The sequence below is a fragment of the Acanthaster planci genome, linkage group LG01 (genome assembly GCF_054643075.1).
Source record: "Acanthaster planci isolate LZ-2023a linkage group LG01, COTS_SCS, whole genome shotgun sequence".
Classification (NCBI taxonomy): Eukaryota; Metazoa; Echinodermata; class Asteroidea; order Valvatida; family Acanthasteridae; genus Acanthaster; species Acanthaster planci.
The window spans coordinates 23,847,859-23,873,266 of NC_141777.1; the positions used below are offsets into that span (position 1 = coordinate 23,847,859).

The 25,408-nt window shown below is 41.0% G+C and overlaps 1 protein-coding gene across 2 annotated transcripts; it reads left to right on the plus strand.

The window, feature by feature from the left end:
- On the plus strand, positions 1-24,772 carry LOC110978391 (atlastin-2-like). 2 transcript variants are annotated; one of them, XM_022233353.2, is made up of 12 exons: positions 1-72; positions 7,755-7,997; positions 10,107-10,241; positions 11,660-11,764; positions 12,773-12,880; positions 14,466-14,558; positions 14,934-15,072; positions 16,058-16,185; positions 16,562-16,618; positions 16,900-16,971; positions 17,648-18,079; positions 20,094-24,772. In XM_022233353.2, exons 2-12 carry the CDS (start codon positions 7,770-7,772, stop codon positions 20,157-20,159), a joined length of 1,563 nt encoding a protein of 520 aa, XP_022089045.2. In that variant the 5' UTR covers positions 1-72; positions 7,755-7,769; the 3' UTR covers positions 20,160-24,772. The 2 variants fall into 2 exon arrangements, with proteins under 2 accessions (XP_022089045.2, XP_022089047.2); XM_022233355.2 differs by having other exon boundaries at positions 7,755-7,982.
- Positions 24,773-25,408: the final 636 nt, after the last annotated feature.

A 25,408-nucleotide genomic window follows, 5' to 3' on the forward strand; every position in this document is an offset into this window, starting at 1 on the left:
CTCTATAGTTTTGATTTAAAAATCTTAGGCTTAGAAATGATCGCCACTCATCACAAGCATCGTTGAAATCAAGTGAGCCAATTTATTTTTTATTTTTCAAAATGCAGTGTGACTGTTTAGAATGTGTAAAGCATAATTTTGTGGAAAGGTGCCACAAATAATTTTGATAACGTAGTTGGTTTGAAACTTAGGATAGTTAGATAAATTGTATCCATGAATTTGCACCTTCAAAATTGTGGCGCAAGTGACTAGGCAGGACAGGTGACAATGCATAGGCCTACACGTACGTTTACGTATATAGGCCGTACATGTACATGTACATTGGCACTGTATCACATGATGTAGTCATGTATAATACACAGGCCCGAGTACGAATAACATCCGGTACAGTTGTGCAGCAAATTGTCGTAGTTGTAGAACTGCAGCTGAAGTACAAATATTACTATTAGTGTACTAGAATAGAATTAGACAATGCTTTTCAATGCTTGAAGAATATAGGCCTACAGTAACATGATGAATTAAATTTGATCATGTTCATGTGGAGCCCATGGCCCTGCCATGTCGGCCTGTCATGCCTGTTTTTGCTTAATAGTACAACTTACCAGGGTGTGTTGGCTGTTGGTGTCTTATTGGTATTAAAGTGTACCAAGTTGTGTGCTGTGCCGTAACCGAAGATTGTATAGCGTCCGTTGAGGTGCTGTACCGGTGTGTGATAGTGCCACTATGGGGTGCTGTACTGTAGGCCTAACTTACGATCTTTGGCCATGTCGGTCACGACTCGTATGCTAATTTTTCCCTACAGCCACCTATTAACCACCTGACAGCAATAACTTGACCTTGCAATAGTCGAATTTCTGAATTTAGAAGGGAAAACATTGAGGTATTCATGTAGAAAACACCGTTTTTCAGACCAGTTTCATTGGATTTGTGCTGGGTGTCAAGTGTGTCTGTATTCATTACGGAACTCTTTCCCATTTTACATGAGTGTAGATTTACATGTATGTGTGATTATCCAGCATGTCCGGAGGAACAGTGATTTAATTTCAAACAACAAAGCATGCATGTACTAGAAAAATTTTGCCAATGTCATTGAACAGATAGACCTACATGTACATGTACGCATGGCCAGCAATGATGGCATACATGTAGTTCAATCACTGAGTCAGATCAGCAGATTACAAATTTTTTTACTCAAAAAAATCCAAAATATCAATTTTCATCTCACGTTTCAATCAAATCCAACATTAACCAATCGGTGCCGGGGTTCCCGGTATTGGGTACGTTGGGTTTGTACGTTTGGTTTTGTAGCTGGGATGCTTGAATCGGACAAAGGATCTGGACGTAACAAAACACCGTACTCAGAACAAAAAACCAAGCTGCTAGGAATTGCCATCATTTTTCAGCTGGCGTTAGCGGAGGTAATCCGTCCTTGTTTTGAAACAGTGTACCACTGTTTGCAGCATTCAGTGCCCGCGGATTATCAGCGAGGACAAAAGTGCTCCGGCACTCCAGCGATGAGCAATGCAGTATTGCTGCATGCTGACCTGGCTGCACATGAAGAGACTCCACTGCCATTCAGCAATGCACTGGGCCAATTTCGGGAACAAAGGAAATTACGCAACACCGCACAATCTGGGCTATCTTTACTGGGCAGCAGGCCTGGCTGCAATACTCGAGCATCAGTGGAGGTTGCCTGTCAGATTAGAGTAGCCACCATACAGTCATTCGTGTGGGTGTAAGCATCCAGTAAATGAAGTTATGAAATTTTGAAGAATTTTGAAAACGGAAAATCTTGAAATCCCGTGGGAACGCATCCCGCGTATGTGCAAATTCCACCCAGCAGGAAGGGGTTAACAACGGGAATTTTTTTGTCTAGCCGCCTCCCGGCGGTTAAAGTGTAAGATTTGTATGTTTTTTGTTATCCATTGCTCTGTGGGATTTTAGGGAGAAAATTCAGAACCACATTAGGTTTGAATTCCATCTGTTGAATACACACAATGACAATCTAAACATACATGTACTAGTAGAGCTGTAGAAGATTGGAGCCTAAAAGTACAGGTACATGTACAAGGTCACACAGCGAGCTTCCAGAATCCATGCGTGGTCGCCTTTGGGGATTTTACATTAGGCCATCCTATCACGTTCGATAATTTATGGAAGAATAATTCCTTGAAACCACCCTGAGAAATACTCAATGCTAATATTTAGGAAAAGTTACCTGGAGATGGGTAAACAAAACCAATTTCATCAATGACCATTCACGTCTGACAATATCGTACCTACTGTAGGTCTCCAAACATGCATGTTTGTTCATGCATGTTTGTTCATGCATGTTTTAGATCTTGTACATGTACCTGTATGTGGGAAAGATTGTTTCATCAAATACACGTGCTGGGCACAACAGACCGTATTTGCAGCGTCGCCAATTTCAGCCGTATTCCTGAACGTACAGTATAAATTTTAAAGCCTTAATGGGAGAGTACCAGGTGATTGTGGGGGTCGGAATGAAATCGTAGAATATAGTCTGGTTCTTTGACTTTAACATTTTCCAATAAATACACTACGTTGGGGAATATGACTAAAATTGAGGACGCCACGAATATGGTCTATTGCTCAATCCACTTCATTATCAGTTGGTCGTGTAAGAAATTGGTCAAACCTGACTGCCATCATTTGATCACCTATTCTTCACGCCTGTAAAAGATGATGTAAAAGGGCAAGTAAAGCTGTAGTCTTTGTCTAGAATTGATCACTCAACTTGATTGACTTTTTGGCATATGCAGTGATCGCATCCAGTGCACGCATTAAGGGGGAAGAAAAATTACATCAGGCAATTACTAGTGCTGTGATGCCAAGCAAGCCTTGTGCCATGACCCTCAGCTCTGGAAAGGTCTGATGTGCCCATGCCATTCTTAGCTTGCAATGAACTTGGCTAAGAAGACAAAGCACACATGCACATGTACAGGTGTATTAATTTGCATGCATTTCAGTGGCATGCACTGTATACATTTACCCTGATGAGCCAGCTCAGTATTTCAAGGTTATTTGAGCACAGAGCACCTGACTGTCTCATGAGTTTGAACATGTTCAGTGCAGGTACGTTGGCATACAACTGCACTGATAGGGCTGACATCGCCAGCAACTGTTCTTCAATAAACCTACAACCACAGGCTACATGTACATGTACTAGAGTGCTGATTATGTACAAAGTGATGCCTGCAGGGCGCATCCATTTTTGTGCACAAACCTACAGGAAAGATTGAAATTTTGTACAGCTTTTGTATGGCCATTTGCATACATGTATCTGCATTCTAAAACGATAGGTCAACCAAGCCGATACGTAAATGACCTGAATGCACCTCAGTAAATGAGCGTTTCATTTTGCTCTGCGCCAGAACACACAAATGCGTGCGCGTATGTGTGAATTTTGCCATGACGTTTTTAATCGGATTTTATCGGTACCCAATGCGCATGACAGCCACTGCTCAAGAGCCGTGAACTCACTTAACACTGACTAAATTAAATAGCTGAACTTAAATTCATTGAAAGACAGCCATCAAAAGGAATGCATACAATTTGCAACAGCAGACAACCTTGGTCGAATGTTAGGGAAACATTCGTTTTAAAATAATCCGCTACGGATGTAAAGAAACATGTGCCACTGCTCTGTACGTGTGCATCTCATTCAACAGATGCACAGACATGTGCACATGTTGCACTTGTACGTTGCATTTAGAATACATTATCCGATATCTGATTTTGAATGTTCTACAAGTACACACATGGGTCCAAAATGTCTGCGCCCAGGATGGGTCAAATTTTCTCCGCGCAAAGAAAGACAAGTTAGCACTCTAGTTTATATAGCTCTATGTCTACAACAGATTTCATTTTGCTTGAGCTCAGTTGAAATCAAAATTATGACCTTAAACAAAGTACTGTATGTGAAGAATCTGTAGACGATGATTGAGAGGACACTTACATGTACATGTACCTAGCCAGGACGTACGGCCATCTACTCTTTGCTGTCGCTCATTTTGTGTAAAAATGGATGTCAGGAAACTGTTCCTAGTCCCTCCATTGTTGCTCTAGCTGTCGCAGGAGTCTTGTGCGGGGAGCCCATAACTGAGCATGTGGGCACATTCAAGACTGAACCTTCCAGGGACCTTCAAAGACAAATTGGTATACATGTACATGTACATGCTAGAGAACAACTGAGTACATATACATACACTGTATGACCATGATGTTTTCTATGAAGTCAGAGAGAATAATAATGAGAGGAAAAAGCACATTATCAGTTTCGTAATTTTGCACTGAGGTAGCCAAATTCCAGTGGACAGGTTCCAGGGTAAACCCTCAAGTGTTTGAGGCCTCAGCTTTTTCGTTCCATTCAATAAGACACTGACCTTAGGCTTTCAAGTCGACATATTGCAAAATAATGTTATTGACGAACGACAAGTTTTAAGATACCTGACATAATGTACATGTGCACCTTTACAGATCTTGTAACCTGTTTCAATCCTTAAATCATGTTATCTGCTCCAAGCAAAAACAAGGGAAAGTGCAGTTTTTTCATCTCCAGGACATTGCTATTTTGGGAGCTCACCTTACCGTATGTGTGCACACAAGTTTGTGCGTATTTTGAGCAGAATGTGTGGAACGTGCACTAACCAATTTCTGTTCGTATGAACAGTCTTCCTGTGCGTGCCAGGATGCCTGGTTGAGCCCAGTTGACAAGCTTCCCACCAGCCTGTCTTCCACCACCTACATGTACATACTGGTACATGTACAGGTTTGTCATTAGTGAGGGTGCACTTCAACTCTCAGTGGATTTCAAAAAGGCAAACTCCTTAATCTTTGTGAACATGTACTTTTTGAAGACGTACATTGTAATTGATTACCAGAAGGCACCTTCATTGTCATACAAACATGTAGCATAATGCACATTCCAGTTAACTGTAGGCTTTTAGCATCAACCCTTAATTAGAAAAGATAAGAAAAACCAGGATCTTTTTTTCTGATAATGGCAACTGGTACATGTACTGTATATATTGTACGTAGATGAACTCATGCAACTGAATGCGGTATGCATCTGCCATGTACACAGGCAGTTTCGAAAACCAGTATTAATGATCTTGTCCAAACATTTAGACACCTGTACATGTAACATATGTTTGAAACTAAACGTGGAGTGACATGCTCGGAATTTTCACGAACTGCTCATGTGAGCTTTTTCAGTACCGGGTACATATCATGTACAAGGACATATCAGTGGGCATGATTGCAAGTACACGTGTACATGTATACATGTTCCATATCTGTGCCTAATTTTATGCCTACTGGTACATGTACATACCAGTACATGTAGTTTACATGTACAGGTTGTGCACATTAAAAGACTGTACAAAACATTTTGTATACAAATGATTTAATAAAAACGTAAAAGGTTTTTTGCATGTAGCATTTGTTTGATGTTGACATGAATGTACTGTTTGCACGTGACCTACATGTACATGTACCTGAATCTAGCGAAGTTTATGTACAAATTAAGGCATGACCTACATGTACATGTACTCCCTCCTGGTCTTAAAGCCTGTTTTACCTTGACATCAACCATCCATGATTACAGAACATGAAGTAGCTCAAAAGGAAACTTGTACTTCCAGTTTAACAGAACGTCAATGTCAAAAATAATGTTATTCACCAAGGTGCCGGTATGTTATACAGTATTGGAATCACTTAGAATTCTATTAAATCTTTACCAGTCTTTGCAAAAAACTCAAAACCCTATTTTTTTTTAGAAATATACGTAAATATTCTGAAGTGCTAAGCATCTTGCCCGTCTCACACTTGTCAGCAGTACATGCATGTATGCTTCCTCGTCTGTCTGTCCATACCGATAGGTTAAGGTAAAGTAATAGGGTACATTTATATTGTAATCCTTCCTTACAGATGCAATGGTTAGTAAATGACATGCTCATGTATAACTGTAGATGATGTTCCCAGTGAATTACCCATTCCTTTCATCACTCAGGCAATCACGTACGTACATTTGGAGGCATTCGTAGTGTGGTTGCATGTCACACTGAGCAGCTTGTACTAATACGGGTACAGGTACGTGTACCGGGTGCATGATACCGATAGGTGAACGTGCCTGCCCACTAGGGAACTGCACACATAATGGCAGTGATGGAATTCATAGAAGGATGGCTCAGCAAATGGCCTAGGTTCCAGGGGTCATGTTTACATGTATAATGCTACTGGAATTCAGCTTCACACAGTCCCCCTCCCCTTGCCACATATAGCATGTTTCATAATTCATTATTCATCTGTCAGCCAAGTATCAGTCTAGACTGATAAACATTTATCAGTTGCTGGCAAAATACTGGGAGAAGTTGGTGAAATAATCCTGATGCCAGTCATACCCGGTTCAGACATATCTTAAAAGTTTTGGTCTGAATGAAAGGAATATATCAGTTTGCCCTGCTTTGTGGATATTCCATAGGAGCACTTGATTAATTGCCATTAATTTTCAAGCATGTTAAGAAGAACAGATGGTGCAGAACACTCTGCATTATAATCTCTTCCACAGCGTCCAGTATACTCTTGATTTTATTGGCTGGGAGCCTGGCACTCGTGATCAGTTCATAATTGTATTTGGTAAAAGCGCCATTCACATCTACAGTATATGTAATTGAACATCTTTCTGGAGGCATGTATACAAAAACTCCCCATATGCAGTACAAGCACATGTAGACTACATGAGTATTTTTAATTTGATTTTGATTCAGTATTTGACATGTAAGGGAGAAATGTGTGTCCTTTATTTACTGAGTGCCACCTGACATCTGTGTTGCAAATACACATGGCTTTTACCACTGGAACCAAAGTGGTAGGCTCGAAATTTGATGCATCATTCTGAAAATATTGTTACCATTACAGTGTACATGTATGTGTAAGTTAATATCGACTCAATTTCGCACACACTGAGGGGTTGAAGGTTGACCAGTGAGAGACTTTGAGATGCTTGGTGGTGGCAAACATACCGGTTCTGAGCATGCGGGGGTTGTCCTGAGCGTGCGGGCATTGTTCTGAGCATGCCTGCATTGTTCTGAGCATTGCCTGCATTGTTCTGAGCATGCGGGCATTGTTCTGAGCATGCCTGCATTGTTGTGAGCATGCGGGCATTGTTCTGAGCATGCCTGCGTTGTTCTGAGCATACCTGCGTTGTTCTGAGCATGCGGGAATTGGTCTGAGCATGCAGGGGTTGTTCTGAGTGCGCACAATGCTGTAAAAAGGACTGGTATGTCTGCTGCCATCAGCATCTCAAAATCTCGCATTTATTTTATTTCTGGTTATGAACCTTGGGCTCTTTAAAGGCAGCTGTGGCACTGTGCATGGTAACTCACAAGCCTGAACAAACAGTAGAGAACAGAAAATGAAGAAATGTCCAGTAATAGAGGTGGAGAAATCACTACAGCAAAATTAGTGTGAATAGTAGAATTATGCTGGGACTGAAAATGCAATCGATGTAATGGCACATGTACAGTATGTATGTTAACCTTGGAAGGATTTGAAGCCGGGCCACAGAGGTGGAAGGCGATGAAAGTCTGTACAGTGCCAGTCCAACTCGAGCATTTCTTGCCAGACTGAGAGGATGTATTCAACTATATTTTGCTTTTTCCTAAATTGAAATATTCGGCCAGAAGTAATACCATGAACAAGTGGCTCGATGTTTGTCTCGCTTGTTGCAGGTCCATCCACCAACCATGCCGCCGATACCAGACACATTTGGTGAGCCGCTCCAGATAGTCACCACATCCGACGGGCATGGTTTTGAACTGAACGAAGATCTCCTGGCCCAAATCCTTCTGGACCAGAGAATACGAGACAAGAAGGTGTGTGTGCTGTCAGTGGCTGGGGCCTTCCGCAAGGGCAAGTCATTCCTGCTGGACTTCTTGCTGAGATACCTTACCAAACAGGTTTGTGTCATAGATGTAAGTACGGTACTTTGAAAAACTACCGGGGGGGAGGTAACACTGCACTATCACTCATTGTGCTTTACTCTTACTTTTAATGTATCAAGTTCCGTCCCTTCATTTCCTTGGTAGACAGGTACACGTTGGTACACGTATGTCATCAAACCTTACTCCGGAATGCTCTCTCTTGATTGGCTGCGGGAGTATCGCATGGATATTCAGTAGTTATACTGCACAGTCAAAAGTATACTTGTACATTGTGCATGTTTTTGAGTGGTATGACACACTACAGAGTTTACTAGTGCAAACATTCTGGTGGTAGAAATTTTTTAAAAATGTTATTTGGACTTTACCAAGATGAAGTGAATGGAACTTATGGAGTACCCGTACATGTGGATCAACTGCTTTCAGTTGTGGTGCATTCAAAAACTAGTTTTCTTCAGTTATCATGAAGTGGTCTAGTTTACAGTGAACATGTATTATAATGTGTACCAGTACATTGGCTTTATCCATGGAAAGCAGAGGAGTCTTTGTGTGGAGTGCCTTAAGGGCTGTAAATGTTTTCCACTTGAGAGACAGTTTTATAAAATATGAAACAGCACAGGCACAGTTCACAGATATCTATTCATGTAATGCCTCATGTACATGACAATCTCACTTACTGTACTCTACATGCATGTACATGTACATTCACTGTACGTACAATAGTATTATCATATATGTAGCCATGCGTTTGGCAGGACAAGTGCGGAAACCATTCATTGCCATCCACACCTATGCATAAAGGAAAGACATGAATTGCATTTGGTGAACCTTGCTTGTGTTACCTACAACGTACATGTAAAGGATAATGAACCTCCATTAATGCTGGCTTTCCTGTTGAGAGGCTAAATGTCGTGAGTGTGGGATATACTGCACATGTACCATACACATGTCTCCAAAGCTTGAGAGCAAATCAAGAGTAAATCAACAGCAGAGTGAAAGCATCAGGTTTGATGGGTGTCCCCACGGCGTTGAATTCCTGAGGAATCTCTTGCCACCGGGGATGGAAACCATATTTGCCTTGATGTAATGTTTCTTGATGTACAGTGTACATGTACTGTATGTCTGTGTAGGTGTACTTGCTCATGTGCAGTGCACAGCAGATGGTGCTCTGAAGAAGGATAGTGTATGTTGTAAACCCTAGGCCCCCAAGGGTAATACAGCTATTTGATTAATCAATCCATACAGTGACGCTCTTCTATTTGATTAATTAAAATCCAATTTGTGGAAATAAAGGTTTCCATTCTTCAGAGGGTACAGGTGAATAAACAAAATCTTTAACCACACTGTCATAGTTTTGAAAAATATTCTACCAGTTCTGTGTTTAAATATGTGCGATGTCATCCTTGTAAGTACCGTACATGTGTAACAGCAAGACAATGGACCAGTTATACATGTACATGTATGGTTTGAGCAATTCCAATGCCATGTAGAAAAGAGTAAAAGCAAGTACATGTAAATGAATTGACTATTTTGCTTGGAATTTCTTGCAACACCCTCAACCGCCGCACATCGCATTGACATGCATACACCTGTACACTGTAGGCCCTACATGACATAATATGCTTTGTACTACGGTACTACATGTACATGTATACAGCAGTTTTTGATTTCCCAGTTTTTTAAGAAAATGAAATATTACATCTCCAAGTATTCTGAAAGACCGGTAAATGTGACATTTTAGTGGACAACAAAAACTTCAACTTTCAGTAGATCAGTTGGCATACGTGTACATTGCATGTAGGCAAAACAACCCAAGCAGTAAGTCACCATAAGCTTCATTGTTTTGTTCCAAATTGCTCTTAAAAAAATGGGCTTAAGGTCAGGCAATTTTATTTGCACATTGCATTCTAGAGTGGTTTTTCATGTTGAAGTACCGTAAGTGAAAGAATAGAGTGGAAAGTTCAAGTGTGAGCCTGTGAATTTTCTTTCCATGGTCATCCAAACCACACAGTAATACTGAAAGTTCAGGTATAAGGTTGGACGAGGAAGAAAAAGTTGGATGATGCAAGGATTATCGATATCTCTTCAAAGAATTGCTGTAGTATTATCATCAATTTTTTGTCTGTCCTGTTTGGATGGCAGGGTGTCCCTGATTGGCTGGGAAGGGAGGACCAGCCCTTGGATGGTTTTTCCTGGCGGGGCGGATCAGAGAGGGAAACCACCGGTATATGGATATGGAGCAAAGTATTTCTGTGCCCCGGACCCAATGGAGAACAGGTACCAGACCTTGCTGTGTGTTACCAATGGTGTAGGGAAGGCATTTTCTTTTAGGGCATGTACTAGAGTCAATTTGCTGACTTATAACTTGATCCCTAACCTTTGTAAAATTCACAAAGTGATCCACAGTACATGTACATGCATACTACATTTTATGCTTCAGGGGAAATGCCAACGGCCAGCTAGTGTATGTTGTTTATATATTAATTTGGATTCATTTGCCGACCAAAGCTGTATTTACTGCATGGAATTAATTATTGGGGGCATCCCCCTGTCGTTACACCCCTTTGTGGTACGGGGAAGAGGAGGTTGGATCGGATGGTTTCTTCTCTGGATTTGGTTTTAGGCTTCAGTTTCAAGAAGTTAATAAGAGTTTCAAGATGAGACACCATTGCCCAAAAACACTCTACACGTATTTTCCTTCTGGCAAAAAAAATTGTGATCACATGTGACATGAGCAGTTTCATTTGGTTTCTACACTAACTGTATAATTTGAAAATGACTCTGGAGAGCGAGAGGAAACTAAAGGTGGAGAGCTTTGGCAAGTAGGGCAGTATGAGAAGTAAATTTATAGACATGTACGGTATGAATGTGCGTATGCAGCTCAAGCTACTACACTATTGTGGTCTTGGTCAGCCAAAAGTGGCTACCGTTGATTTGGGACAGTACATGTATTTTGTACATGTTGCTGCTTTGCTCTGACCAGATTTCGGACATCTTTAGAAATGAAACCTGTGAGTTTCAGTTGTATGCCTATACTAGATAAATGATGGCGGTTGAACAGAACTGCCCAAGTTAGATCAGTGACCATGGGTCAATTTTTATCTGGTACTCAGGATGTAATTTATGTAATGGTGATTACTAAAGAGAATTGACCAGTGGTTGATGAATGGTTACCCATTGAACTTGGCCTGTGATACATTAAATGTACGTATACTTGAATGCATGTGACAGTTAAAATTTCTTGTTCACCATAGGGCAAGTTCTATCACTGGCCACATGTTAACCACTTGTTAATTATGCCGGGCACCTGTTATAACATTATATTACATGTACACGCATATATGTGGGGTACCTGTTGAAATTGACCACTGGTTGACAATTTATTGCTGATTGAACTTGCCTTGAATGGCACATTCTATTGTTTTGTATGTGGTATTTTCACTGTTGAGACACGTGTAGCGATCAGTGTCATTTTCAGTGTGATGTAATATCAGTTCCTCCGCGGCATTTACTTGGTAAAGCTTGTGCTTGCCCAGTTAACAAATGATCTTTGATCAAAATTGGGTACGACTGTACTTGCAGTTATCCCTTGAACTGAACAGCACCAGTGCCCCAAAAGACCAGCTGCAATGGTACAAGAGCAGTTCAAGTTTGCAAGCTCTCCCCTAACTGTGTTCACTGTTTTCTGTCTTCAGGTTGCCGTTATGTTAATGGACACCCAAGGAGCATTTGACAGTGAGTCTACTGTCAAGGACTGCGCCACCGTCTTTGCTCTCAGCACCATGACAAGCTCTGTTCAGGTACGTATATGATGGTAACGATTGATATGTTAGCCTTCCCAGACTTTTGGTGTGAATCACTGAGTGCATTCAATGTGGGCAGAGTTTTTGTCTGTAATAGGGGAGCAATAGTGTGATGGAGAATTTGTAATCTACTCTTTGTGACACCTGGTGCGCATAATAACCTCAATCTATAGTCTGTCAAGTGGCCTTGTCTTTCTATAGATACCTGCATGTGTTACTGCTGGTCACAGCCAAAACATTTGACATTGCCTTACATCAAAATCAGTGATATACACTTGTGTTAAAATGTGCATCGTTGGTACAAAACGGCATAGGAGCCCACTACATACTACATTATAATCGCTATATAATACTATATACTACTTGTATATAATACTCTATAATACTCATATTATAATCGCTGATATCCACCGAGAAATCATATCAATCTGTTCCATGGGAGAGCAAGAGACTGCATGCGTTTACATACAAGTAGCATGATGGGAACTCACCACGTGTGTCCCACGTTTATGCGCACGTAGCACAGGATACACTGATCTCAAATGACCAGTTGATATTGGAATGTATGGTCTCCATTTGTTTGGCAAGCTCTCAGATGAACCTGTCCAATCTCTCTCTGCTTTGCTGGTGAGCAGGTGCTGTTTGCAGGGTGCATAAAAGAGTGTGATAACTCTTTGAACGAGGGAATGTAAAACTGAATAGGGCCTTCTGCTGATAATAGGCTGAGCCAAAGTCTGGCTAGTGGCTGCAGCAACTTTTCATATAAAGCTAACACTTCAGGACATAGCTTACATCAAACGAGTGATAAATGTTTGTTAAATCCAGGTCTCTTGTTTTTATGCTGCACAGTATTTGCCATGCCCACTACATACATGTACATTTATTGTGATCGGTACTATCCATTTGTAAAGGACAGTGTGTTACTGGCTGCACTCAGGCACCTTTACGTCTCACAGTTTGAGAAACCATCCTCGACATTTCATCCCCCTCCATTTGTTCTTTTAGGTGTATAACTTGAGCCAGAATATACAAGAGGATGACCTGCAACATCTACAGCTCTTCACAGAGTATGGTCGCCTGGCCATGGAGAACAGCAGTGACAAGCCATTCCAGGTGGGTACTAGACCTGTGACCCAAGACCTGCTTGCCCAGATTTGTGTGTAACAGAAAGAAGACTTTTTGTCCAGTCATCTGGATTCAGCTGGGAGCAGCACACAGCTAGAGGAAGTAACTGTTGCCAATCCGCTCCAAGCAAAACAAGAGTGGGCATGTTTTTACATGGAAATGATGGTCCTTTTGGTGGGCGCTCACTGCGTAAGCGTGCAGGTTTATACCCATTTGGCACAGGGCATACCGAGCGCACGCAGCCAATTTATGTTCGAATGTATTGTCTTCGCTTGTGTACTAGACGTGTGCATTAGCTCAGTTCAGAAATTTCCCACCAACCTGTGTCTTTGCCTATCAGGGTGCACTTCAGCTCAGGGCAACGTCCATTGGTACAGGTACATGTATTGTCTTTCAGCCGGTCGTGGCATTCGGATGCTGGTTTTGTCCAAAATTCTCATCACTAGGTGTACATGTATGTACATTGTACATTTCCAAGTTTCAGGCCAATTCATTTATATAATAGACTATTTTAAATTGGATGTCATTTGGACAAATACATTTTCTTTGAAAGAGACCTTTGCCGGATTTCTGCTGGCAACTTTCAAATAATGGCCACTTTTTTCATGCCAAATACACAGGATTATAGCCCAAATATGTAAATACTTCACTAGTTGGTAACTGGGAGCTGACAGCTGAAACCCTACATGTACTTAATAATGGTTTATTACATTGGTTCATATGCAAAGTACGAATATTCATGAGTTATTGAGTTAGCAAATGATCAGAAAGATCACAAACACTGGCAGTCCTTACATGAGCAGAATACAGCCTGGGCTAAACTTCAAGCTCAGTTGAGTGTCTGACCTGGTTCCATTGCCAACTTAGTCATATTTAGGTCATGAATTCAACAGAAGGCCACATGACACTAAATACTGCATGTGGACTGTATGTGTGAACTTTCACAGATGGCCACAGGGCCAAAGCTCGGTCCAGGCATATTATGGCTCTTTGTTGTCAAATTACATGTTACTAAGTTCCCTGCGGAGTGTGCATGGGGTAGTCTGTGACATAATTGCAGTAAATCACTTCCCATTATAGGAGGCTAGCTTTAAACATATTGCAAGCAACCACAGGAAACTTTGTTTTACAGCGTTGCTTTTTCATAACCCCTTATCTCGTCTAGAAGCATCCAACAGAGTTCAATTTGTGCTGAGTCTGAGACTTAAATTCGCAATATTTTGGATAAGCTTAGGGTATCACCAAAAGGGCAATAAGTGTAGAGATCTGTGATGTATGTGCACAAAATGTAAGCCAAATAGCAGATTTGTTGTGTATTTTGAGTAGTCTTTTAACAATGTCGTCCTCTGAAGTCGTCGTAGGATTTACTGTCTTTTTAATTGCATGGATGTTCAACTCCCAGGTGTAAGTTATAGCCTGGATTTGTCTTATTGCAGTAATGTCAACAAAATCACACAAATGACAGCCTGGCTCTTTTTTTGTAAATGAAATAAGTTATGACAGTGTGTGGCGCCATGTCTTTGTTTAAACTAAATAAACTTATGGGATAATTTTGTTCCCTTTTGGTTTCTAGTCTTTAATGTTCCTTGTACGAGATTGGAGTTATCCTTACGAGTATAACTACGGCGAGCAAGGTGGAAATCAAGTTTTAGAAAAACGAATCAAGGTAAAGTGATTGTTCTGCTTTCCGTCTACATGAGTCAGAGATGCCACTTTTCTGGTTTTATCTGGATTTCCATTTCTTTATAAAGAAAATTCCTGAAATTCCATTTTTCCTTTTTTTTTTCCCCTTCTGGCACAAAAGAAAAAGGCCAGAAAAGAAAACACCAACTTGAGTGCATTTATTTCACCTCTTTGCCTCTCATGTTCAATGACAGTCGTGCACTGCATACATGTATGCGCATAGCTCTCGTCAGTAGTCTTAAAACAAGGCTGTTGGGCTTGCATGCGAAGTGGAATGTGCTCCCTGCCCCTGCATGCCTTTATGATTGTCGAAAGTAGTTTGGTTTGGTTATCTCTTTGCTCTTTTTCGTTCCCCCAGCAATGTGGGAACAAGCACGAGGAGTTGCTGCAGGTCCGTCGTCACATCCACTCCTGCTTTGAGAAGATCGGCTGTTTCCTGATGCCACACCCGGGCATGGCCGTGGCGAGGAATCCCAAATTTGACGGGCGGTTGTCCGGTGAGTCCACAGGATCAGTCTCATGGGTGCAGTGGGTTGCTGGCCTGCAGTGACAAGCTAGAAATCGTTTTGTTTGTTAAGTTTGTGAGGGGAAGGATTACATAAAATCTGATGTCAGTACATTTATGTGTCTACATTTCTGAGGGTATGGATTCTGGAGTTCAGACTGAGATAGGTATGGGAACTTTTCTGTTTTGTAAAGCCAGGCATAAGTAGAGAGTTGAAATTCTATTCTATCGCTTATACAGCAATTTAAAGGGTGATACTTAGCATGCAAGTAAAGACATTCATTATGAATACATCTGTGAAGTTTTATTTCAATTTAACCCTCCTATGCTGAAGTCACTCTTTGGGTCACTTGGTGAACAGCTCAAAGATGCACAGCTGAGTTGTGTTGTGCGCTGCACCAACAGTCCCTCACAGGAATATCAGATTGCACTTTTGTGCTGCCCAACAACTGTGCTTCACTGTTTCATGTGCATAATTGTCCAGTAAACCAAATGCAGTGAAGAGGACTGCACAAAAGACCCTGGGTCATTTTGTACTGGCAATCTACTGTGTACACACTGAACCTGTGCATGTTTGAGCTCCCTATAGAAACTACATGCTCACCAGTGACTGTGGGCATTTGTGCACATTTGTGCTGTAAAACCAAAGGAGGGTTAACATAGGGTTTTGGTTTTCTGGTCATTAAGAGTTTACACCCTTATTTGCGTTTGTTTTGAGCACGTCAGAGGGAAATGTTTAATTTGGGGGTGACTTGTCGCGAAAGAATGAGCAGTTTGTGTGAACTGTACGCCCAATTTTCTCAGAATCATCTCGTCCCTGGCTCTCTCCTGTGTCTCTTCAGTCCAAACAAGTCTATGTTTTCTAAAAAACAAGAAATCTGCCTTTCCTAGGCCCTAGTATGTAGCTTCACAATAGCATAGAAATTGAAAAATTGTATGCCATTCATGTCTCTGTATAACCTTTTGTGTCTGTGTAGACATTGATGCAGAGTTCAAAGAACAACTGCACTATCTAGCTCCTCTGCTCCTGTCCAGAGAGAACCTTCTAATGAAAGAGATCAACGGCACCAAAGTCACATGCCGAGCACTTTTAGAGTACTTCAAGGTACATGTATGTAGAAAGGGGAGTGTGGCCTAGTGGTGAAGGTTTGTGGCTCCTGACCAGAGGGTCAAGGGTTAGAATCCTGCCACTGGCCGTCGGTTGTGGCGTTGGGCAACCCCTACTTGCCTCTGTCCAACCAACTAAGGAAGAAGAAATATATTCTCTGTCATTTCATGCCAAGAAAACCAAACATAAACACTGGCCTAATGAACTAAATTGGCTCAGAACTGACGTGCTTCTGTGAGTGAGTGGTAGTGGCCTTCTCTGTTCCATCTGTAGCCATGAAAGAGTGGATACCATAGAATCTCCCACAAACTTTTTGTAGTCCTACCCCTTTCCTTTCTCTATGTTCATTAATATATCTTTTTTGTGTTTGTAGGCTTATATGAAGATTTATCAGGGGAACGAGCTACCTGAGCCCAAAACCATGTTACATGTAAGTTCATATCATCATGCACCTTCCACAAATTTTGGTTTTAGTTGATTTCATACTAGTTCTTGTCTGGTAAATGGAACCAAGGATTCTTCACCCTAGGTTTGAACCCAGGTCACAGAAGTGGAAGGCAAGGGAAGTACCGATTTGCCAACCTGACTCCACCCAGCATTATGGCTTGATATACTAACTTTTCCTCTGTATTTGAGATACTAGCCTTTTATCAAAGGCTTCTTGCTTCAGTCATGGCCTCTTGTGAATTTGGTTACTTTCTTTTCACTTAGGCAACTGCCGAAGCCAACAACCTGGCAGCTGTGGCTGGTGCTAAGGACAAGTATGTCAAAGAGATAGAAGAGGTGAGCACATTGTCACTCCCATTTGCCCAGGGTGTCAAAGGTCATGCACTCATCCAAAGTTGAAATTAAGATGCCAATGGTTGTATCGCTGACCAGATTCAGATGCGTAGTTTCTTTAGGTGTAAAGCCCAAAGTCACATAACTTTTGAGCTCAGTAAGCTCAGCTTAAATCGGCTGGGAACCCGTCGCTGACAGTACAGTCTTTTGGGCCTTTTAGCAGAGTTTGAAAAGTAGTTTTTGCACATGTAGATTGCTTTAAATTGTAATGCATTTACTTTTTGACACCTGTCCTTTTAGGGTGGGAACAAGAGAGGGCCTGCTTTTAAATGATAACAGTCCTTTGGTGGCCCTGGTGGGAACTCATCTTGTGGACCTACAGGTTCATGCCCGTTTGGCTCAAGGCATGCTGAGCATATGTGACCAATTTCTATTTGAATGCATAGTTTTGGTGTATATGCCACTGATGCACAAAGCCCACTAAAAAAACTTCCACTGGCCTGCTGGAAGTGTATGTCAGTGTCCAAATTCTGCGCCTGAAATATCCTGGGCAGACGTTTACTGTGTTAAGTTTTCTGCACTGGCTACTGTCTTTGAATTCAACTCCTGTGGCTGAATGTCAAGGTTTTAATGTAAGGTTACATCATTTTAAGCAGCTGTGGTCGTGTGATTTTGACAGGTTTGTGGTGGAGAGAAGCCCTACCTGAGCCCAGAGGAGTTGGAGAAGCACCATGAGCGGATCAAAGCAGCGGCCCTGGCCCAGTTCAACGAAACCCGCAAGATGGGCGGGGAGGAGTTCAGCCAACCATACTGCGACAGACTCATGGCCGACTTGGACGAAACCTACGAGCAGTACCTCAAGCACAATGACAGCAAGAACCTTTTCAACGTGGCTCGCACCCCCATCACGCTGGTGGTCACCATGCTGGTCATGTACATCCTCTCTGGCCTCTTCGGACTCGTTGGACTCTATTCCATGGCCAACATGGCCAACACACTGCTGGGTCTGGCACTGGTGTGCGTCACAGTCTGGGCCTACATCCGTTACAGCGGAAAATATAGCGAGGTTGGGGTGTACATCGACAGCGGCGCAGAGTTCGTCTGGGTGCAGGTAGGCATTTCATTTGATTCAGGATAATGGATTCAGTGCAGGAAGTGTTAATGCAGGTCCTAAGTATGGACATGTCACGTGCATGCACCAAACAGCTTGTCCATAGAACTTTCCACAGAAAAATTCACAAACCCATGGTATCAGCCCATGAAAAAATGCACAAATCCATGGTATCTGCCCATAAAGGAATGAACAAACCCATGGTATCTGCCCATAAAGGAATGAACAAACCCATGGTATCTGCCCATGAAAGAATGCACAAATCCATGGTATCTGCCCATAAAGGAACGAACAAACCCATGGTATCTGCCCATGAAAGAATGAACAAACCCATGATATCTGCCCATGAAAGAATGCACAAATCCATGGTATCTGCCCATAAAGGAACGAACAAACCCATGGTATCTGCCCATGAAAGAATGAACAAACCCATGATATCTGCCCATGAAAGAATGCACAAATCCATGGTATCTGCCCATAAAGGAACGAACAAACCCATGGTATCTGCCCATGAAAGAATGAACAAACCCATGATATCTGCCCATGAAAGAATGCACAAATCCATGGTATCTGCCCATAAAGGAATGAACAAACCCATGGTATCTGCCCATGAAAGAATGAACAAACCCATGATATCTGCCCATGAAAGAATGCACAAATCCATGGTATCTGCCCATAAAGGAACGAACAAACCCATGGTATCTGCCCATGAAAGAATGCACAAATCCATGGTATCTGCCCATAAAGGAACGAACAAACCCATGGTATCTGCCCATAAAGGAATGCACAGATCTTTAGTATTTGCCCATTAAAAATTATCATTTCTATGACGCACCAAAAAAATACATCTTTGAATTGTTGTGCGTGATTCAGCATTACATGTATATTAAAGTTTTTTTTATCTTTCAATTTTGTTTGTTGGTAAGTGACTTTACTCAAGGCATTGCTACTGTATAATTTGTCTACGCTCAATTCTTCTTTTTTTTTCAATCTTTTCTTTGATATTGTGATTGCTATTTCATTTCCACAGCAGGGAATTGTATAGCAAAGAGCAGTCAAGCAAAGACATTTTTTAAGTAATTGAAATTTTTTGTTGGTGTTTTCCAACACTCCTCGAAATACATTGTGTTCAGGAATTCTCTGCATCATTTTGGTGAAGAGGGGTCCTGTTATAGGGTCACCATTATAATTGTAAAAAATAGTGTACAGCTGTATGCACATTTAGGCACACCTACATGTACATACTTGTATCTGGTGTGCATGTAGAATACAGTCAAGACAAGGATAATGGTTACCCTGGTGACAGAGTTTGACAGTTTCTGGTAACATCTCAATAAAACAACCTCCATCAGAACATAATTAAAACACGAAATGCCCTTCAAATTAATTTTCAGAATAACTTGCGCTCCAATTAATTGTCTGGTTATCGTTGGATTCACAAATTGAATTGTGAAGCAGTTCAGTGATTTCCCTTATTTGACATCATCTCTTTTTGTTTTGAAGTGTCATAAGTATTGACTAAGTTCCTTTTTTCCTGAGGTCAGAGGAGCAATCATGCAATACTTAAAACTTACTGACTTCATACACTTGTTTCATAAAAGTTCATTATATTTTTGTGTCAATCAATTTGTCATGCACTTTTTGTCAATCAATTTAGCAAGTCTTTCATTGCTTGGTACGGCTCACTGAACATTCCTCAGGTTTGCGCTAGCACCATCCAAAATATATCTTTTGTGAGTACGTGTGGTTCTTAAAAAGAACATTTTTGTTCTGAATTTTCCCGAATCCTGCAAACTTCTTTACCCCACAAGAATTTAGTGGCAAATCCTTGCAGTTTGCTCTGTTACTTCAAGGGGCATCAGGTTGTCCAGATCCTTTGGGTTTGGGGACTTTGTGGGATGACAAAAGGGGCAGGGTTAAGAGTAAAAGACCATCTAATTTGACTTCCCTGAAGACTGTCACACTCTTGAAGTCATTCATTTCTCTGTGCATTGTTTGCTTTTACTTTGAACAGATTTTTGGGCCAATCTACAAGCAGGCCATGAGTCAAAAGAAAAAACAGGATAAGAAGAAGAAGTAGACAAGGAAATCTCCACCCGGATGGTTTGGTATTGTAGTCTTGCCTTGTCGTAATACATCAAAGGCTCAATGACAGAGATTCAGAGTTGTTCCCAATCTGACACAACATTTGGTGGTTAAAAGGGGGCTTGTAGTAGTTGCTGCCTTGCTTGCAGCATTTCTTTAACCCTAACACTCCTCAGTCCTCCAACAGGTGAAGGATTGAGGAGGGTTAGGGTTAATGGTGATTTTTGCCATCACTTGAGCTTAAAATACTATAATCACTTCTACAGTTGGATCATTATGCACGGTGTAAATGGAGCGACACCATTTTTTCCCCTTTTGTTATATAAAAGCACCTTTAATATTCAGTCAAGAATGAAAGTAACTGTTTGTCCATTCATTTTTGACTGTGGATGAGAGTAAAATGGATCAAAGACAAAAAACTCTGTAGTTTCACGCCAATTGTAGCCTGCAAGCTGATTGTGGGGAAGTTCAAATGATGGCAGAAATTTGTAACCACCATGAATGTACACAGAGATAATGTGACTTACCACCTGTATCAAATTTTATGTGTCTTGTGCATGCAGGACACTAGCCAAAACAGAATTGCATCAAGCCACCTGTCTGCCTGTCGTGGGAAAGTGCAGAAAGTATTTAGGACAGGCACTTTTTGCTTCTACCAAAGTTACAAACCCCCAGTTATTTCATAGATCTTTAACACTGGTAAATGAATCTTTATTCCAATCGAAGCATTCAGCACATTGGAAATATATTTTCTGATAGCACCAGTGGGGTGACAGTTTGCTGGGAGGGGACTGCCAGGTTTTAACATTTATGAGAATGGACAGGCAGATATTGTAATCCTAGATGAAACCCTGGGCCGAAGGTAATCAGCATTGAAACATCTATTGAATTAGTACAAATGAAAGGGAAACCCCTGTAAAGTGTTTGAAATAACAGTAACCTGCATCACAGCAAGAATGACCATGAAATCTCTGTGATGGATCCTTGAGAGCTGCACACTACTGATGAGATTGTTTATCAATTGTTCCAAGTCTAGCACAGCATGGACAACCTTGCTGTGTTTGCCTTCAGATAGTGAATTGATATCTGGCTTGAGTGCTTTCAACAAGCTTTGGTATGCTATTTTTTCAAGTGCAGTGCAGTGCATCTTTGCCATACTTAAATGGCACAAAGGCACCTGACATGTCTGAACGTTTCAAAACCCACATCCAGTGGTTTCTTGTGTTTGCTCAAAATCACTCGACACAGCGACTGCATACTTTGATACATGTATATGGAATTCAAGATTTGAAGGTGCACCCGTACTCTAAAAATGACAAGTTGTCCAAAGACTCCAAACTGACTGTTGACTCTCCTCAACAGGTCAGCACTAACAAAGCTTGGAACACAGCCGACTTACAAACTATCAACAGTAGAGGGAGGTCATTTCTGAGGCATTTTCATGACAATGCCCATGGTTCATTAAAGTCAATAGGACCAGACCTTTACGTTACCCCCACTCCCTGAAGTGACTGAAAGGGATCGGTTTTGATTATATTGAGAAATAAGCCAATTAACTGGAAGTGTGCAGCTTCTGTATGAATGGTAACAAGATCTCACCAAACCCATAGAAACAAGTAACAGTTAGGTGTTTAATGATGAACTGATAACAAAAATTATTTCTTACATTTGTATGTGTGGAATTTTGGCAATCTGCCATTGAAATGCGTTTGCATCTTTATCAAGATTTGTTCCATGTTACACAATTGATATATTTTGAATTTCTAATTCACCTGGCCTTTCTTGTCATGTATGTATTTTAAATTAAAATTTAATTGCTGTTGCAAACATTTGTTGTTTATGTTTTACTAGCCCCGAGAGCTGGAGTTTAATTAAAGCGTTCTTCCAACTTGTATTTATTACACTGAAGGAGTGAGTATGCCGGATGCTGTATCATTGAACTCTGGCAAACTGTATTCATCTGCCCCAAAATAAAAAAAACATTGGGTCTGTAATCACATCCTCATTTGGGTTTCACGTTTTTCAAAGAAGGTGTTCAAGTTGGGCCATGTTTGTTTCACACGGATCTGGATCACGATCAGTGATCCATCGTTGGTTTACGAACACCAAGACCCGCATAGTAGATGATGCGAATCTACGTTGGGATCACTGGTCAAGATCCAGATTTGGTGAAACAAACCAGCCCATAGGTATATAGACTATTCTGATCAGACGCCATAACTGGGGTGGCACCGCACTCACACGCACATTCTTCAGCCTGACGCGTGCGTCCATCTGGCAAATCACGACACCCTGTTGGTCGAAGAGGCATGTAACGCACGCGTACCACCTGTTCGCGAGCGTTGTGCCACCGCAGTTATAGCTTCTAATTCTGCTGTTCGAATTTCACTATAGGGAAAATCATTCTTGGTATTGTCCAGACATGGCAGAAGCGCATGCACGCTGACGTGAGGTGTGTGTCATGTTGTGTGACTGTGTGAAAGCTACATGTAAGTACAAAATGTAGGGCTCTGGAGAGGTCTGTACAGTAAGCCTTTTGCAAGTTAACTTTGACCCAAATCTGGTACACTAAGTTCTTTAAATTTACGTGAACAAAACAACTTGAATTCTCCATGCTAAAACTACTGTTGCTACACCTCGTGATTCGGGGCAAGCTTTTCCTTAGTTACATAAGAGACGCCTTGCAACAATACACTGTTCTCTATGGATAAGAAGGGCACAAAGGAACCAGTCCATTTCAGAGATGGCGGTCACCACGTGAAAGCTTACCCCGAATCACGAGGTATAGCAACAGTGTATTTAGTCTGGGGAATTGTAATTGTTATGTTTGTGTGCAATCAGATAACTCAGTGTACCAGATTTTATTCAAATTTAACTCACAAATGGCTTATTGAGTACATTCACGTATGCAAATCAGCCTTGTGGTGTTGTTGATGTTGTGTAGTATTGATGATCACATTAACTTTGCCACAAGATGGCATTATAATCTGATTATCGGCATCATATGTGGCTTTGAGTTGTGAGCGAGACAAAAAGTCAGATCAGCCTGTTATCAAAATTCTGATTTGTGGAAAACACAACTTGCAATCATGAAAAACATGAATCGTTTACAAAAAGTACTTGGTTAGTGCAGGTTTTGGAACAAATGAGCAAACTCTGTGATAGTATATCACAGAAAATGAAATCCAACCCTAATGCATTTTGTTTGTGAAATAAGATACTGAAAGATACTGAATGTTTACACACAACCTATAGACAACTCATGGGTATGCATGTGTGCATAATAGTGAACTGCCGTAACACTGTCACGTGTTAAGTTCGTAGTAGGCCTAGCGCAATACACATCACATCATGACCTCTTTGATGTGACACAGAAGTGATGTCCTTGTACTCCTCTCAGTGGAAAAAAAGTTGTTCAGGCTATTCACCCTTCATCTCTTCGTTCTGGTTTTTGGGTTAATAATGTGTCTTCTACCCAGATAACCCATTTTTAAGCTTAGAATCAGGACATCAAATTATTCTATTCCGGGTACCCAGTCACAAAAGAATTGTCTGAAGTAGTGAAGAGTGCATGAGAAGTCATATTGAGTCGAATATTATTTCATATACTTCAGGCAAAGGATTAATATTTTTCTCACAAACTTGGGTTCAAGTTAAGGCTTTTGTCCATTTGAAATGGTGATATCTGTGCCAAGGATATTGGTTGCTGTCTAACAGTTACAGGTGTTGACCGATGACGAAATGGTATATCATTGTTGTGAGCTCAAGGGAAGCTGTGTATCGATGTAGCAATCATATTGTGAAATTGACAGGCAGTGTGTAGAATCCCGAAGTAAGTTTCCTTGGAATCTTTTTTTTTCAGAATCACTGTATATGTTTGGTTGTTGACGTCAGACTTATACATACCTAATTTGTCACTGTACAATTTTTGTGTATAATTTATATATATAAATATGCATGTGGGGAGGACTGTATGTATTCTGTTAAAACAGAGTTTGACCAAGATTTTTTTTTATCACAGAAGAGATGAATTTCTGAACCATAACTTAGGCATCATCTTTTTGTTTACGTGGATGGAATAAACTTTCAAGTTACACAGGGAAGAGAGATAGAATTTCAGGTTCAAAGTTTAAACCCATTTTGTTGGCAGTAATTAGTTGGTTGCACATATATAGTCAGTGTTAAATTGGAACCCCTTGAAGTCAGTATAAATCTGAATCTGCTTGCCCTGAAGAAGGTACATGTACTCAGTTGCCGAAAGCTCGGCAATCACATATTTCAGAGCACTGATTTGATATTATATTCTCGTTGTAAATCTGCAGGGTCTTGGGTGTTAATTAAAGCCCCCTCCCATCAAATTAAAACTGCCTGTAGTTGTAACACAAAAGGATTTTTTTCCAGTTCTTATGCAATACATGTATATTGTGACCCCGCATGGTGTTGTTATGGTAGGGGTCAAGGGCTATGACTTTGGGGCTGTAAATCTTAGCTAAATGGAAAAGTTTAGGTGGAGTTCATTCATAATATTTGGATCACAGTGCTACGTTTTGTGTTGCCATTTTGTTAAAAATTTGAAGCTAGTAAATTTTTACTGAAGTGTTTCAGCGATCCACGCATACCATGTACTCTCATTTTTTTGACTGGTTAATAAAGCTGTAATTTATTACACAGTAGAACCAAATTAAACATCACAAACATCATCTTCTTCTAGAAAATACCTGCAGCATGCCCCCATTGTTATTCTGGAGTACAAAGTTAGTCACAGTTGAATGATACATCTTACGTCTTAGGGGTACGACATTAAATAGTACAGGAGCATATCATCAGAAATCTGATATAAAAAGACAAACTCGGACTTTCGAAATGACCACACAGAGGCAGCGAAAGTCAGCAACCACCTCAACCCCGTTTGAAATACATGCGTTTCGTTTTCCACTGAAATATATCCTGCCCATTGAAATATTTTCTACGAACTGATTAGCTGAATTCTTCAATAGTGACTCTGTAGCCTGCTGATTTACAGATAACCGCTGATTTTTTGTTCCGCCAAGGTACCTTGAAGCAATTTCCAACAATATGTTGCTCATTGTTAAATTCTGTGGATTCCACAGAGAAGGAAACCAGCAGACTAGTGCCAGGGGTTATTATTGGTCAGATTTTCAGGATCTTTTACTTCTGTACATAGGCAGGCAGTAACCGAAAGAATTGTATGCTCTTCACGCACAATAGATAGTCGAATGATAA

Bases quoted from the DNA above. Each gene is read 5' to 3' on its own strand.
- LOC110978391 (XM_022233353.2), top strand. From the start codon at position 7,770: ATGCCGCCGATACCAGACACATTTGGTGAGCCGCTCCAGATAGTCACC. The intron at 10,242-11,659 runs GTACCAGACCTT...TTCTGTCTTCAG, and splicing joins CCGGACCCAATGGAGAACAG to GTTGCCGTTATGTTAATGGA. The intron at 16,186-16,561 runs GTACATGTATGT...TTGTGTTTGTAG, and splicing joins CACTTTTAGAGTACTTCAAG to GCTTATATGAAGATTTATCA.